Source organism: Ailuropoda melanoleuca, chromosome 13 (assembly GCF_002007445.2).
Source record: "Ailuropoda melanoleuca isolate Jingjing chromosome 13, ASM200744v2, whole genome shotgun sequence".
In the NCBI taxonomy this organism is placed as follows: Eukaryota; Metazoa; Chordata; class Mammalia; order Carnivora; family Ursidae; genus Ailuropoda; species Ailuropoda melanoleuca.
The window spans coordinates 71,513,321-71,528,721 of NC_048230.1; the positions used below are offsets into that span (position 1 = coordinate 71,513,321).

General features: G+C 52.7%; 1 protein-coding gene across 2 annotated transcripts; it reads right to left on the minus strand.

Annotated features, from left to right (window-relative positions):
* Positions 1 to 5,947: 5,947 nt before the first annotated feature.
* On the minus strand, positions 5,948 to 14,340 carry REM1 (RRAD and GEM like GTPase 1). 2 transcript variants are annotated; one of them, XM_034641194.1, is made up of 5 exons: positions 14,244 to 14,340; positions 12,841 to 13,398; positions 11,664 to 11,743; positions 7,817 to 8,018; positions 5,948 to 6,567 (listed from the first exon to the last, which is right to left on the minus strand). In XM_034641194.1, exons 2-5 carry the CDS (start codon positions 13,223 to 13,225, stop codon positions 6,296 to 6,298), a joined length of 939 nt encoding a protein of 312 aa, XP_034497085.1. In that variant the 5' UTR covers positions 13,226 to 13,398; positions 14,244 to 14,340; the 3' UTR covers positions 5,948 to 6,295. The 2 variants fall into 2 exon arrangements, with proteins under 2 accessions (XP_034497085.1, XP_034497084.1); XM_034641193.1 differs by having other exon boundaries at positions 11,664 to 11,746.
* Positions 14,341 to 15,401: the final 1,061 nt, after the last annotated feature.

Genomic DNA, 15,401 nt, shown 5'->3' on the forward strand with positions numbered 1-15,401 from the left:
TGCAGATGGGGGGAATGGCTGAGAATACATTTCTCTATCACTATTTGGGTTTAGACCAGACATTACAAACTGTGGGCCTCTGGTCAGAATCTGGTTGGTGGACGTGTATTGCTTATCCTGTCCAGGGTTTTTAAAAATTAAAATTAGCAATTAGTACTTAAGAATTGAGATACTTTCACATAAATATCTGGCTTGCTGGCTTTCTTGGAAAAAACTGAAATATCAGGCAATGCTGGGTTCATTTCCAAATAGCAGTAATCGGCAGCTTCGATCTGTCTCTCCCTTTATGCAAGGCAGGTACTTCTGGAGGGCCGCAGACCTTGGTGCTCCCTAATGTCTGCTTTTCCAGTCTATTTCACTGATGTCCATTACCTATCTGATTCTGTGAGCATTTGCGCTAGTGACCTCTGGATTTGGGGTTTAGAATTAATGCATGCGTGCACGTGCCCATATGTAAAATTCAACAACTGCTTTCTAGGCAACCGGCCATGTACATGGCATCTATCCTCATTCACATAGGTGGGCAGATTTTGAAGAAGGCTGGATTTGGAGTGGGCTGTTCTCTAGGCTGTTCTGTAAGACCAGAAGAGCTAAAAGTACCCTTGACTGCCCTGCTGCATCACTTGGGATCTCAACCCAGACTTCTGAGGATGCACTGCTAGGGAAGAGGGGTAATTCTGAAGCAAGATCTCCATCTGTGGCTAAGGAGTAAGATTTTCTGAAAGGTGGATGGAGATTTGCCCAGTGGAGGTCGGAAGAAGCTGGTGCCTCTGGAAAGAAGCATGAACCTGAGGAAGGCAGGCAAGATCAGATTCTAGAACAGCGTTCTACTGCCCCCAACATCCCACTTAGGAGGGAAGCTCTCCATTTAGGGTTTTCTGTATTTATTCAGTAGAACAAGACTGAGTGTGTATGTGTGTGTTGGGGGAGACTGCAGACCCAGCCACCACCTTGCCACACCCTCCATTCTATCCTGCTGTGATAGGCAGAAAACCAATTCCCCAAAACATCCATGTCTTAATACCTGGAACCTGTGACTATGTTATGTTACACGGCAAAAGGGAATTAAGGTCACAGATGGAATTGTTTGCTAACATGCTGACTTTAAAATCGGGAAGTTGTCCTGGTAAGGTCGCAGATGGAATTGTTTGCCAATCTGCTGACTTTAAACCGGGGACGTTATCCTGGATTATCCTGGGGGGGCTGAATGTGATTACAAGGGTGGGGAGGGAGGCAGACGAGGGAGAATCAGAGAGATGGAAGCAAGAGATGGGCTTGGCCTCACAGTTGTTGGCTTTGACGATGGAGGGAGGGTCATGAGCCAAGGAAAGTGGTTGGCCTCTAGAAGCTAAGAAAGGCAAGGAAACAAGATTCTCCTCTAGAGCTTCCAGAAAAGAATGCAGCCTTGCTGACACCTTGATTTTAGTCCAGTGAGACCCCCAGTGGACTTCTACTATACAGAGCTGCAAGATGACAGATTTGTGCTGTGTTAAGCCTCTACATTTGTGGTGATTTATTACAGTAACAGCAGGAAGTAAGGACACCTGGCCACTTGAAGGGGCCACGTGTAGGTGAGATCCCAGTTCCCTGTCAGCATCAACCTCCAGACTTGTGAGGTGATTCCAGTCACTCCCATCTTCAAGTTTCCCAGCTGAGGCCCCAGAGAGGAGCTGTACCCGCTCTGCCCTGCCCTAATTCCTGACTCACAACATCTAGAAGCATAATAAAATGATCCTTTTTATGCCACTAAGCTTTGGGGTGGTTCGTTAGGCAGCATAATAACTGGAACAGTGACCTATCCTAGCCTTGAACTTGAACCAGATGCGACTGGGGAAAATTGCACACATTGCTGAACCCAGAGCTCCCATCCCATCATTAGTATTATTTTTAACTGAACCCTGATCCGAACAGAAGGGAACACTGCTGAAATTGAAACTGAACTTGTATATTTTTTCAAGCTGTTGAACTAGAATATTAAAATATTCTTGAGACAGAGACAGTCGCATAGAGGATTCTACCCAAACGCCTTCACTCTGTCTGTTTTGATTTGCCTACAGCCACATGGTCACGGCAGAACCGAGAGATTCTGAGTCTTTATAAAGCAGCTGGCTGTGACGCCCTTTACCCTCTTTACCCTCCTTCAGAGCACACACCCTTGTCAAAGTTTGCTAAATAAAGGGAGCTTGAGTTTTCCCACCATCCAAGGACAAGCAGTGTCAGCCTGAACCTGATTACTAGGCGGGGGGTCCCCCGAGGGGAAGCTTTGTGCCCTTTGGCCGAGAAACTGGAACTTTCCATCCAGGCCAGTGACGCTCAGTATTCAAGCAGCCTGGCTGGGGTGTGTCGAGTTCCAGGTGGCCTTCATCTCCTCTGGATCAGGCCGACACAGTTTGTGGCCCTCTCCCTCTGCAAGGAGAGGAGGGACTCTGAAGAGACTGGGGGCCCCTCGGGAGACATTCATCTTTCCAGAGCTTTATCATTTTTTCCATAACAGTACTCTCGCTTCAAGGTGGAAAGTCCCAGCTGGCGGCTGAGGATACTCTCAACGTGCTTTTGTTTCCCGCCCTGCCCCCAGTCCAGGCAGTGGGGCGCTGGGCAAAGGCACCTCCTCTTTTATACCAGCCTGCTCCGGACTTGCTGTACTGACAGACGGTGTAATGTAGGCAAGCCCTTGACAAACCACAGGACTAGACGTCTCTGGTTCGAATCCTGACTCTGCTATTTGCCAGCTGTGCAACCTTGGTGGGGTACAGAGTCTTTCCGTATACAGTTCTCCATCTGAAAACTGACACGGTGGTAATGCGGCCAGTTTTGAGGATTGAATATACAAAGAACACTTAGAACAGGAGCCAATACACAGTGAGAGCGATGTAATTGCTTGCTGTTATTATATGCCTTTGGACAATTCGTCTCCTTTCTCTGGGCCTGTTTCCCCAGCTGTACAACGAAGACAGTAGTTGCTACCTGACCTGAGTGCAAATCCTGATGACCCTTTCTAGGACAAATTTTTTGGGTTTTCTTAGCCTCAGTCTGTTAATCTGCACATCAGTTAACAGGCATTTATTCTTAATAGATGGGTGTGGTGACAATTAGATGAGAAAATGTGTACCAAGCATGTAGCATGGGGCCTAGCACATAGAAAAAGCTAAAACAGTTAGTGGGCTTTTTTGTTTGTTTGTTTGTTTTTGTTTTTTAATGGATGAGAAAGAACTTTCTAAACTATAATGGGCCATGTTCCTGGGAGGAGTATTGTGGTTTTGTCACGTGCTTTCTCAGCTATGCCTTATTCACAGACTGCTAGAATCAGAGAAGTCAGGATTGGAAGGGCCATTTTGCAGATCTGTTCATCAATCCATTCAACATATATTTTCTGATCACCTATTATGAGCCAGGCACTGTTGTAGGTGCTGGGGAGAGAGCAGCAGTGAGGGCCCTCCCCTCATGGGGCTTTTATTCCTGTGGGGGAGATAGACAGTAAATGGGTGAGTCCATGATTATATGATACAAGTTCACATTGAATCCCTTTATTTTACAGGTGGGAAAACTGAGGCCTAAGGGGGTAAGAGAGTTTCCTAAAGTCCTCCAGTGTCATAGCAGGGCAAAAACTTCCAAGCAAGTCTTCACAGTCTCAGAATATCCTACCCTTAACAAGGCCTGGTTTCCCCAAGGTCTTAAGATATGCTAGTGGGAACCAACATTTACTGAATCTGCCTAGCTACAGGAACTGTTTGAAGTACTTTACACATCTTAAGTCATTTAAAAAAATTTATATATATATTTTAAGACTTTATTTATTAGAGAGAGAGAGCGAGCAAGCATGGGGAGTGGGGTGGGGAGGATGAGAGGGAGAGGGAGAAGCAGACTCCTTGCTGAGCAGGGAGCCCAACTTGGGGTTAGATCCCAGGACCCTGAGGTTATGACCGGAGCTGAAGGCAGACACCTAACCAACCGAGCCACCCAGGCGCCCAACATCTTAAGTCACATTTAATCCTCACAACAACCCTGAGGGAGGGAATTGCCAAGGAGCCTATGTTATAGATAGGGGAGCTAAGAAACAGAGAGATGGAGGATTAAACACAGACCCTCTGGTTCAGGGCCTGTGACCTGCCTCAACCACTGGCAGTCCTGCCGTCCTGGCTGCACACTCTTCCTTCCCCTTGACCCTGGTCTGTGCTCTTTCCTTCTTCCTTTCCTCCCCTTCCATCCCCAGTCGTGGTCTCAAGGACTTCTTCCACACTCTGAGTAGCCTGGGGTAAGCACCCCCCCCTTCTCTCTGGTTCTCAGTTTCTCCATTTGTGGATTTTGAGGATTGCGTTGGATTATCCTCAGGGCCTTCCATGACCACCCTGATTTTCAGCCCCTTATCAGTTTGTAATCATTTTACGCACTTGTTTTCTAGTCTGCTTTCCCCACCAGATGGGGGGCTCCGGGGAGCAGCACCCTACTGCCTCTGTTCACTTCTATCTCCCTAGAGCCTGGCTCTGTGCCTTGCACTTAGTAGGCCCTCAATAATATTTGTGGGTGAAGAAAGGAAGGAATGACAGCGATTACCTGCAGTTTTCTCAAAACCAGCTCCTGTGCTCTCTCCCTGGCTCCTCTTCCTTTCTCAGCCTGTGGGGCCCCCTCTCTCCCTCCCTCTCACCTCCCAGGGCGGACTCAGGCCCTCCATCCGGCCTGCATTTTTCCGGGTTTGATATCATTTTTTCCACTCTCCGGCTGCTGCCGGCGGCCTCTGCCAACTTTCCACAACTATAGCCCCTCCCCCACAACCGCAGGCCAGAGACAACTTGGGGTGGGGAAGACCCTCCCCCTCCTCCCTCCCCCAGGCTGGAGTTAGGATGGGGAAATAAGTGCCATCAGTGCCCTGCTGGCAAGATTGGGGGCTTGAAGACGCAGGATATGGCCTATCTGTCCAAGCTCCGGTCTTTCTTGCCACTGTGTTCCTGGTGGCCGAGGCCTGTGGGCAGGCAGCTGGTTGGGGGCAGGGGTGTCAGGCCTCAGGGACATGATGGTCCAAACCATTTGCGTCTTGTTCTCCTCTCAAAGCAGTGACACCCCTTTCCCCTTCAGCTGGAAACTCCTGACCTGACCCCTAAGGCCCAGGCCTAGCCCCACAGCCCCAGCCAGGCTGCATGCCTCACTACCTCCTCCTTCTTGCGCAGACAGAGGAGGCTGGGCCCTGGGGTCTGGTCCTCACCCTCACTGTCTGGGTGACCCTGGGATGCTCTCTTCCCCTCTATGGGCTTCAGTGTCCACATTCAGAAAAATGAATGAGGTGGATTAAATCGGTGTCCATCTTGGGGATTAGTGGATTGAGTTTCATGGGGGCAAGCATCCCCCTCCACTTTAAATTGTAAGCAAACTTGTGTCTGACAGTCCCTTTCTCTGGGACTCTACAGTTTTTGTCACATTCTCCAAGAAGATTGTGGATAGGACACAGACTGTAGCCTGACAAGTCGGGGTTGGAATCCTGACAACTTCACTTAAAGTAGTTATATGATCTTGAGTATGAACCCTCACCATCCTGTGCGTCTATTTTTCTAATTAGTACACAGGGGTTGTAAAGATTAATTACTAGTTGTGACAGCTTAAACCACAGCTCCTAACAAATGAGAGCTATTATATTGTGAGGATGAATGCTGAGACTCCTTCCAGATAAGATCTTCTGAATCTATAATCTAAAAAATGGGTTTATGAGAAAAGAGGAGGTCATCACACTGAATTGTGGTTGTCTGTGCACCACGGGGTCTCCCTCAAACCGGCGCCAGGGGCCATGCCCAGTGTTTGGGAGAAGGGCCTGAACACACAACTGGTCCAGTGATTTTATTGACTGACCTTGATCCAGGTCAGCGGGCTAACCCCGTCTACAGCCAGTGTAGATGGGACAGTGGGAGGTGGAGATGCTTGGAAGAGCCCAAAAGAAGAGGTCTGGTCATTCAGACTGGTTACCCTTCTGGTCTGGTTTATTGTGGGGAGTTGGCCAGAGCCCAGGGACAAGGAAGATTTTTACAAAAAGGCTTGCACTGCGTAAAAAACAACAACAAACCACACACACACACACACACACACCCTACTCTGTGTCCAGGGTGAGGCTTCGGCCCCATAGTCTGTCCACTGCTTCCCGGGGCGGAGTGGTCCCTGAAGCTGCGGCTCCGGGAGATGCTCCGGCCCTCGGGGCAGCAGGCAGGCGCAGCCCGCGGTGCTGACTCCAGGCAACTACGTCGTGGCCCCTCGGTGGCATCGGTGGAGCTCAAATGCAGCCCAGGGTTCCGCCAGCCCCAGGGCGTGGGCGGCTTCAGAGCACGGCCAGGTTGTGGCAAGACTTGGAGCGGGCCTTGAGTGCCCGACGGCGGGTGCTGCGGGGCGTCAGGCGGGCCAGGAGGCGACGAGCCCGCTGGCCGAGGCTCGCCCGCCTTCGCGGCGCGGACAGCTCCCGGGCCGCGCTGTCCCGGCGGCGCAAGCGCAGTTGGCGCACCACGCCCTCGAAGAGCTCGGCCACGTTGTGCTGCAGCGTGGCAGACGTCTCGATGAACTTGCAGTCGAACACCACCGCGCAGGCGCGGCCCTCTGAGGGGCGGGGTCAGGCGGGCCGGGTTGGGGGGGACATAAAGGTGGGAAGAGGTGTGTTGAGTCTCAAGCTAAGCACTTTTTCCTTTGGCCCTACGTTGTGCCGGGCGCCAGGGGACTCCGCGGTAAATGAGACCCGGCCCTGAGGAGTTGGTTCACAGGCTAGGGGCTGATACTGGTAGCAGAACGAGGCTGGGAAGACAGAGAGGCTGGAAAGGGGCTTGAATGCCAAGTAAGGGGTCTGAGCTGTGCATCAGGGCTATCTGGGGGGGCTTGTTAAAACGCGGATTCCTGAGCCCACCAATAAAGAATCTGATTGGGTAGGTTTGGGACGAGGCCTGTGAAGCAGCATTTTAACAAAATCTCCTGGGGATTATGTTGGGGAGTTTGGGGCTGTCTGCTCACGAAGCACATGGTCTTCCATCTTCAGGAAGCCACTTGGGCTGGGAGAAAGGGGCCTGGGTTCCTGTCTTTGGTGGCTGGTGACCCCGTGGAACTGGCTCACCCTCTCTGGCTCTCAGTTTCCATAATTTTTAGCTTTTGCCCTGTGAGAAGGGCCATTTTGAGATCTTTACGGGTCCCACACGATATTACCAAACATATTGAAGTTTTCTCTATCCCACTTTACATGCAAATTATATATAACTAAACATTTTGGTTTGCAGTTGTCAGCTGCCACAATATTGTGTTTGTAGATGATTAAAGCTTTGTGAAATTTTAATTTGCAATTTTTTCACCGTGTTTTGGAGCTAATAATTGTTTCAGATCCCAGATGTATGCCCTTGGAAAGCTTGTGGGCCTATCATGCCCAGTGGATAAAGTGTCTCTGACTGAAGGCATGGGAGAGCCATACGGGAATTTTTAAGCAAAGTAGTGACAAGGTCAGATCTGGTTTTGGAAAACTCTGACAGCTGGCAAGGAGAACTGGTTCAATGGGGAGAGAGAAGTACAGGCACTGGCCCAGGTTAAGGTGGAGATGCCAGGACGGGGCAGAGGTTGTGGGTATAGTGGAAAGGGAACATGGGGTTAAGGGAGGTGGACCTGACAGGACTTGGGGACTGGTTTGCGGGGAGTGGGATTGGGGGAGTGGGAGAGGAAGCAAGAATGGTTCCTAGCTTTCAAGCTTAGGCGTGTACATGTGCGATGGGGGCGGGGGTGGGGTGACAGTCCCTGAGATGGAGAGCACTGGAGGAGGAGCAGTGATAGCAGGCTGAGAGGAAGCTGGAGGAGGGTGGAGTAGAGGGCTCACCTTCCACGGAGACTTCCCGGCAGCGTGCCAGGTCAGCCTTGTTGCCCACCAGGATGATGGGCACATGGTCCGCCTGATGCGTGCGCCGCAGCTGAATGCGGAGCTCAGAGGCACTCTCGAAGCTGCCTCTGTCCGCGATGGAGTACACAATGACATAGGCACTGCCCGCCTGCAGGCACGAATCCTGGCTCCAGCCTTCATCCTGCAACAGAGTGGCCCCAGGCCCATTCTGCAAGGGTACCGACCTCTCAACCGGAGGGTCCTGGCTGAGAAAGCTGGGGCTGGGATGGTCTGATTGGGAGTGCTGGGGCTGAGGCTTACACTTTGGACAGGTTTGGGGGACAAATTCTGCCATTATTCTCTGTGTTGCCTTGGGTAAACCACCAATCCTCTCTGAGCCTTAGTTTCTCTGCGTGGAAAACTGGGCTAATAACACCTCACTACGTTTTCTCATTCGTCGATTGCTTCCGTAGGCCGGGCACTGGAGACAAAAGATTTCTTTGGTTCCCCTTCCTGCTAAGGAGGGTTCAGCTCTTTGTCTGGTTTCTGATCAGTCAGTCTTGCTAGAGAGTCCTTGTGGCCTTCTGCAGTCCAATTAAGAGACAAAAGGGGGGCTTCTGGGTGGCTCGGTTGGTTAAGCATCTGACTGTGGGTTTTGGCTCAGGTCATGGTCTCAGGGTTATGGGATCAAGCCCGGCATTAGGCTCCACGCTCAGGGTGGAGTCTGCTTGAGATTCACTCTCTCCCTTCCCCTCTGCCCCTCCCCCATGCACTATGTCTCTAAATAAGTAGACAAACAAACAAAAAAACAAAAAGAAACCTTTCAAAAAAGAGAGACGAAAGGAAGGGAGAGAAGTGAGAAGGGAGGCTGACTTCAAGGGGAGGCATTTTCCAGGCCTGTGGTGAAGAGAGAAGTAAAAAGGAGCAACTGTGGAGTGTAAGGGAATGGGTGGGAGAGGCAGGGGCATTTTAAGAAGCAGAGTCCTTGCAAGTTGTTTGACAAGGAAGGGAAGGACTGGAGAAATTCTGATATGCCATTTCGGGTGGCGATCTCTTGTCAGGGACAACGCTCTGAGACTGGACCATCTGGGTAACAACTTTATAAGTGTTTAGTAAGACACTGTTCCTATCTTCCAAAAGCTCATGGTCTGGGAGGGACGCTGTGAAAGTCGAGAGTTCTGATGCCCTGTGATAAGTACCATGAAGAGGCAGGAGCAAGTGGCTGGAGGAGCCATGGGGGAAGAGGGGAGGAGGTCAGAAGAACTCAACCTGGCAGAGTGTCGGGAGGGCTTAAGAATGGACTGGCGAGTGGGGTTTGAGAGGATAAACAGGAGAGGAGAGAAGGCCAGGGGTAGGAAATACTGAGTGTGGTGGAGGCATTGGTTTTGAGGGGGGAAGAAGCCAGAAGAATTTTCTGATAGCCCAATAAGACAGATGAATAGGAAGGCCTCAGATCCATGGTCAACACACTGTCAAAGGAATTAAGTTCTCAACAGCCATACTGATCCAAATAACCATGGGCTGAGTCAGATGGATGTGAGTTCTTGACCTTACCATGGACAGGTTCCTTCCTCCCTCCGGGTCTCAGTTTCCCCATCTGTAGAATGAAAGTGTGGGGCTTGAGCATTCAGTCATTTATTGCACAAATGTTTATGAAGGAATTGCTATGTGTTAGGATCACAGAAACCAGTTGGAACATGGATTGGTGGGTAAGACCCCTTGGGGGTGTGATTAGAGATATAGGTTACAGGACTCCATTTTTGTAGGTTCTCATTCATTAGGTCTGGGGTGAGACCTGAGAATTTAATTTTTTAAAAGATTTATTTATTTATTTGGAAGAGAGAGAGAGAAAGGGAGAGCATGCAAGTAGGGGGAGGGGCAGAGGGAGAGAGAGAGAAAGAATCTCCAGCAGACTCCCCGCTGAGCGTGGAGCCCTATGCGGGGTTCCATCTCACGACCCATGAGATCATGATCTGAGCCAAAATTAAGAGTCTGGTGCCTAACCAACTGAGCCACCCAGGTGCCCCAGATATTTGACTTTTTATACTCTCTAGGTGACCCTGATGGTCAGGCCAGCTAGGGCGCTATGGCAGGAGCCAAAGGGCCACCCAATTCTGGCAGATCCTGCCTCTCTGACATCTATTGAAAGGATGGATGTTTATTCCAGGGATGCTGCTACTGTATGGACCCTCCGTGGAAATTGCCTCCATCATCACTAGCCAGCGAAACTGGTTCAGTCTCCCCATTTTACTTGTAGGAAAACCAAGGGCCAAAGGAGAAGAGAAAACATTCTCAAGGCCATACAGCCAGCTGGGCACAGAATTCCAGTTCCAGTGCTCTTCTTCCTGGTCTCCCAAATGGGACACCCAGGCTGATCACTTTTCTTAATTCACTAGACTCTGTCCCACAGGACTTTCAACTACATTCAAAAAGTGCTCCCTCCTCCCCCAACCTGTGAGCTTCATGAGGCTAAGGGACATGTCTGTCTTACTCACTGCTGGGTCCTCAGTGTCCTGGCCCATGATACATACCCAGCCTGTGTTTCTTAGTGAATGCATGAGTGAAGGAGTGAAACCCCAGCTGAAGGCTCGGAAGGTGATGTTCCCAGTGGGGCTGGAGAGGGACAGTCCTAGTGCATAAGAGTACAGGCTCGGGGGCTTATAGATCTGGGTTTGAATCCCACTTGCTCTCTGAGAACTTTGGACACATTACTGAACCTCTCTGAGCTTCGATTTCCTCATCAGTAGGATGGGAATCAGGATACTCACCTAGGATATTTGTTTTGACTGAACGTCATAATATATATCCGGTGCTTAGCACGGGGGCTGACCCTTGGGAAGAGGGTGCTCCGCACATGCCAGCTGCTGCTAGGAAGGCCATCGTCATCATCATGCTCATTTGGAGCTGGGTGCGGTTCATCCTTGCGGAAAGGAATTGGCCACTTAGCTCCTTCATCCCTATCCTTTCATCCTATCACTGGGGCTGTTAGCCATTCTTGCCAATCACCCGACGGTGCCCTCCTAAGCCCCACCCTGTGGGCGGGGCCTCCCTGCAAGTTAGGGGCGGGGCCTACCCCTTCTTGAGATAGGCTCCCAGGTGATTTTTACATCCTTCTTTCTGCTTGGTTGTATTTCTTCAAAGTTCTACAATGGGCATGTATTATCTGTATAGCAAGAAAAAATAAAACTCAAACAAGGTAAGAAAAGCATATTCCTGTCTGCTGCTTTTTTCCTGCTCCAGAACGGGGTAGGGAGGGACATCCTTTGGTTTCCTTCTTTACTAGCTACCAAGTTATGAGGAATGAGAGTGATCGTTATTTACATTTCTTCACCTCTGTCCAGCATCGTTTCATGCTCCAAACTGTACTCACCGCTGTGAAATTGTGTAAGAACTTTAAAAACCAGCTGGTAAGGAAGGCAGGAATGAATAACCCATTTATCAGGTGAGAAAACTGAGGTCAGCTCAGGGCACAAAGCCATGCAACTGGTAAAGAAGAGAAAGGGGCGTTTACCCTCAGGCATTCTGGTGCTAAATGCAGTGTTCCTTCCTCTGCACAGTGTGCATGGGGAGCGGGCAGTGGGATGAGGGTGCTGAGGACAAGGTGGAAGTTTACAGGGGGAGAAGCACGCCCTGGGGTGGCTTCAGAGGGGATCAGTGGAGTGGGAAAAGGACTCGGGGTCATGAAGTTCTTCTGCCTTCGCTTACAAAGGCTTCTGGAGCTGTGGGTTTTAGGGGCTGCTGAGGATGGCCTCTGCCATGTCCCTGCTGTGTCATGTACTAGGAGGGGACAGGGGTCTGGTACTAGGCTCAGCACCCCTTCCCCCAGGTCCTGCTTGCTGTGCCATACCCGTTTCTCAGCCTCCCAGGTGTCCATGACCACCAGCGTGGTATCCTCGCCATCCACCGTGAGGGTCCTCTCGTACACATCTTCTGCAACCAAGGAAAGAGTCAGATCTCAGGCAAGGAGGGCAGGCATGGAGAGGGCATGGCCCCCCTAGTCTCCTTTCTGGTCACAGCACTCCCTCCACTTGTGCTGGAAGTGCTCACCACACTTGTTTGATGTCTGTCTCTCCTGATAGGTCAAGAGCTCCATGAGGAGCCCATGTCTCCCCAGCTGCCAGCATCATATCTGGCACATAGTAGGTGCTGAGAAAGCTTTTGCTAGTTTGGTTGATCGATGAGTGTGGGATCGTGGGGTTAAAGCTGGGCTGGGAATTCTCCCAGTCCCGCTTTGGCCCTGACTTACTGTATGCTTTGGGCAGGTCATATTACCCTCTTTGGGCCTCAGTCCCCCCACCTGTCACACCTACAGGTGCACATATGTACATGTCTCATCTAGGGTTCTCATACTCAGAGGGGTCAAGGCTAGAGAAGGGGCCTGGCCAGAGTGTCCCCATTTTCTCTTTGCTTTTAAACAACCTCCCTCTGCACTCACGCTGTGTCCTCTCAGCTGGTCCTGTAGGGACCCATCTTCATTTCCTCTGTCCTGTCCCTGTCTCCCCTCCTCCTGGGGCCCACCAACCCTCTTGGCTCACTGCATCTCTCGGGAATAAGGGAGCCTGGGGAATCTCCATTTGGGGCAGGATCTTACTTTTGCTGCAGGTCGTGGTGGCCACGGATGGTTGTCTGTGGAGCTAGGAATATCTGAGAGTCAGGGGAAGGTGGGGCTGGGAGTTTCTGAGCGGGGTGGGAGCCTACCATTTTTTTCCATTTGAGACTCATAGAACTCAGAATTGCTTCCCTTATGACATGGAAATTAATCATACACCTCTCACCCATGAGAAATTGGCAACCTTCTCACTATTCAAGGCATCTCCATCCTGCAGACCATTGTGCGGGCTGTGCCCTGCACCACTCTGGGTGGGGCGGGGGGAGGCATCGTTCACTTCATAGTCTATGTGAATGATGCCCTTTAGAGTTGAGCAGTGTGTGAATTGCACAACTCTTCTTAGCAGCCTTGTGCCCCTGATGACAAGGCTTTCCCTCCTTTGGCCACATCCCAGCCCAGCTCACAGGGTCCCTACCTCCCAGCTGTTCATGGAGGTCCCGCTCTTGCTTCCCTGCAAAGAGGCTGGCCAGGCTGGTCTTCCCTACGCCAGGATCTCCCAGCAGTACCACGCGGTAGAGGGCCTCCCAGGAGCCTTCAGAGTCACTGGATTCAGAGGACCAGCCACTGGGGGCAGGTGAAGGTTGCCGAGTGGGAGGATTGAGGGAGGCCGACTGGCCCAGCCGGGGATGCTGGGATTTTGCTGAAGGTGCTGTACACAGGAGGCCAGGCTGGTGGCCCTGGGGGGACAGGGGCAGTGGAGTGCTGGCTCGCCGGCGCAGGGGGGTCTTTGCTTCTTGCTGGGTGTTTAGTGTCATCCTTGGGGGGGAGGGGCTTTGCTCCTTCCTTCCTTCTGTAAGCATGAAGCCAGGGTGGGCAGTGAGCCAGGCACTGTGAGCCCCTTCTGCAGGGTCCAGATGAGTTTCTGAGAGGACTTCCTCCAAAGCCTTCTCTTGTTCAAATGACAGGAGGAGGCGCCTCAGCTCCTTGGGGTGGGGGCTTCCTGGCGTCGGGGCCAGAGTAAACCTGGGTCAGGCTGGGAGGGGTGAGTAGGCAAGCTGTGAGCACACGCGTGCACACCCACAGGTCGCTTCCTCTGCCTCGAGGATGACCCAATACCCCAGGACACACAGACAGAGACAGACAGAGGGGCCGCAGCAAGGGGGCATGCCCATGCAAGCACGCGCCCACCGGCGTACACAGACGTGCCCTTCCCATTTGGAACAAGGGACCCGCGTTCTGAAAGGAGCCTAATTCCCAGGTTCCCCCCTTTCCCCACAGCTCTCTTCCCCAAGGTTCAGATCGGGGGCTGGAGGGTTGAGGGCCCCTGGGGGGTTCACTTCCGCTGCCCCATCTCCTGAGGGCTGAGGAAGAGGCAGGACGGAGTGGGTTGGTATTCCGAAGGCCGAGGGGAGTCTGGGGGTTCCCTCGGCTGTAACCCGAGCGCCCTGGTGCCTTGGGAACGGCGTGTCCGGCCCGCCCCCTACGTGAAAAATTCAGGAGAGGCTGGCGCGACGGCCTCCAGCGGCTGTTGAGGGGCGGGGGTTTTGAAGCAGAGAGCCCCGTTTTGGTGACAGGACAGGGTCCCGGCGGGGGGGCGGGGAAGGGACCTACAGGACCCAGGGGCGCATGTCCCATTCCCAGAGTCTGAGTCCGAGCTTTCCCCCGCCCCGGGTCCTGGGTGTGAGTCCCCCGATCCCGGGAGGGCTCCTCGTCCGAGGCTATCCAACCCACCAGGCCCCAGGCCGGAGGACCCTCACCCCGGGACGCGGGTTCGAGGCCTCCCCCGCCCCTCCCTGCACCGCAGATCCCCCCGTGCAGGCGCCTGGCGAACTCCGCTCCAACTTCACTAAGTTGGCGGTGGGCTGCGCGGGCCTTTACCTCGCGTGCGGAGGGGTCCAGGGTCCCCGGCGGCCGCCGCAGCTGCCGGGTGCTCCAGGCTGCACCACAGCCTCGGCGCGCAGCCCCTCGGGCCAGTCCCGCCCCGCCGCCCCGGTCGGGGGAGGAGCCGCGACCCCGCCCCGTCCACGCCCCGAGGCCTCGGCCGCCCAAAGACTTTCCGCAGAGCTCAGTTGACCCACTGTCGCAAGGCCTTCGCCTGGGGTGGTGGTGGCAGTGTCGGGGTCGGGGCGGAGGGAGAGGAAAGAAGGGATTCCTGAATTCCTGGGTCTGGATCCCCTCTGCATCCACGCAGGCAACGGGGCGCACCAATTTCAGCCCTTGCAGAATCCACCTGGGGAGCTGGTTGAATGTTGATTCCCGGGGGCCACCCTCCAAGAGAGGCGGATTCAGCCGTCCTGGGGGAGGGCTTCAGGAATCTGCATTTTAAACAAATGCCCTTTGATCTTGCAGAGTCCGTGGACCCCACTTTGAGAAGCTCAGGTCTGGATGGAGAATTAATTTGGGGACGTGGCTCCACCTGGGAGGGAGCCTAGGAAGTCTGCATCGAAGACTTCTGAATATTTGATATTGGCATTCCATTCGTTCATTCACCAAATTCTTGGTTAAGTGCTCTTTATGCAGGGGGCCGTCCTGTGCCGGGAGAATGGCTGTGCCCTCTCTGATGGATATTTACTAGGTGTTTGGGCTGTGGCTGGTTTGATTTGAGCGCTTGGCCTGGATTATTAGCTCATTTAATCCCGGCACCACACTGACGCTTATCTGGGTCTGCGATTCAGGATTCTGCCTCTCAGCCAACTGTCCCTTTCCATCACTGCCCATGGCTTAAGAAAAAAAAAAATCTTCCTAGGCCCTTGGAGGAGAGACACACTGTGATCCTGGTGGAGTAGGGCAGTTGGCTATAGGGAACCAGAGATTTTGGCCATCCAAGGGGCCAGGATCCAGGGTCTTTGAGCAGGGTGCTTCCTTTGAGGTCTTGAGGGACTGGGGTGGGTTTGTATGTGGGCTCTTGCAGACCAGGCTGTACCTGTGGGTGGGTTTCATGGTCATGGCTGAGGGGGTCCAGGTGTCCAGCTCAGACCAACTCCCACAGCAGCCTGTAGATTAGCTTAGCCCCCGCAGCGCTCGGGACAGACGCTG

Coding starts and splice junctions, on each gene's coding strand:
- REM1 (XM_034641193.1), bottom strand. CDS start 13,225: ATGCTTACAGAAGGAAGGAAGGAGCAAAGCCCCTCCCCCCCAAGGATG. Junction 8,019..11,663: donor CCTGGGAGGCTGAGAAACGG/GTATGGCACAGC, acceptor ACTCTGTTGCAG/GATGAAGGCTGGAGCCAGGA. Junction 6,568..7,816: donor CCGGGAAGTCTCCGTGGAAG/GTGAGCCCTCTA, acceptor CCCGCCCCTCAG/AGGGCCGCGCCTGCGCGGTG.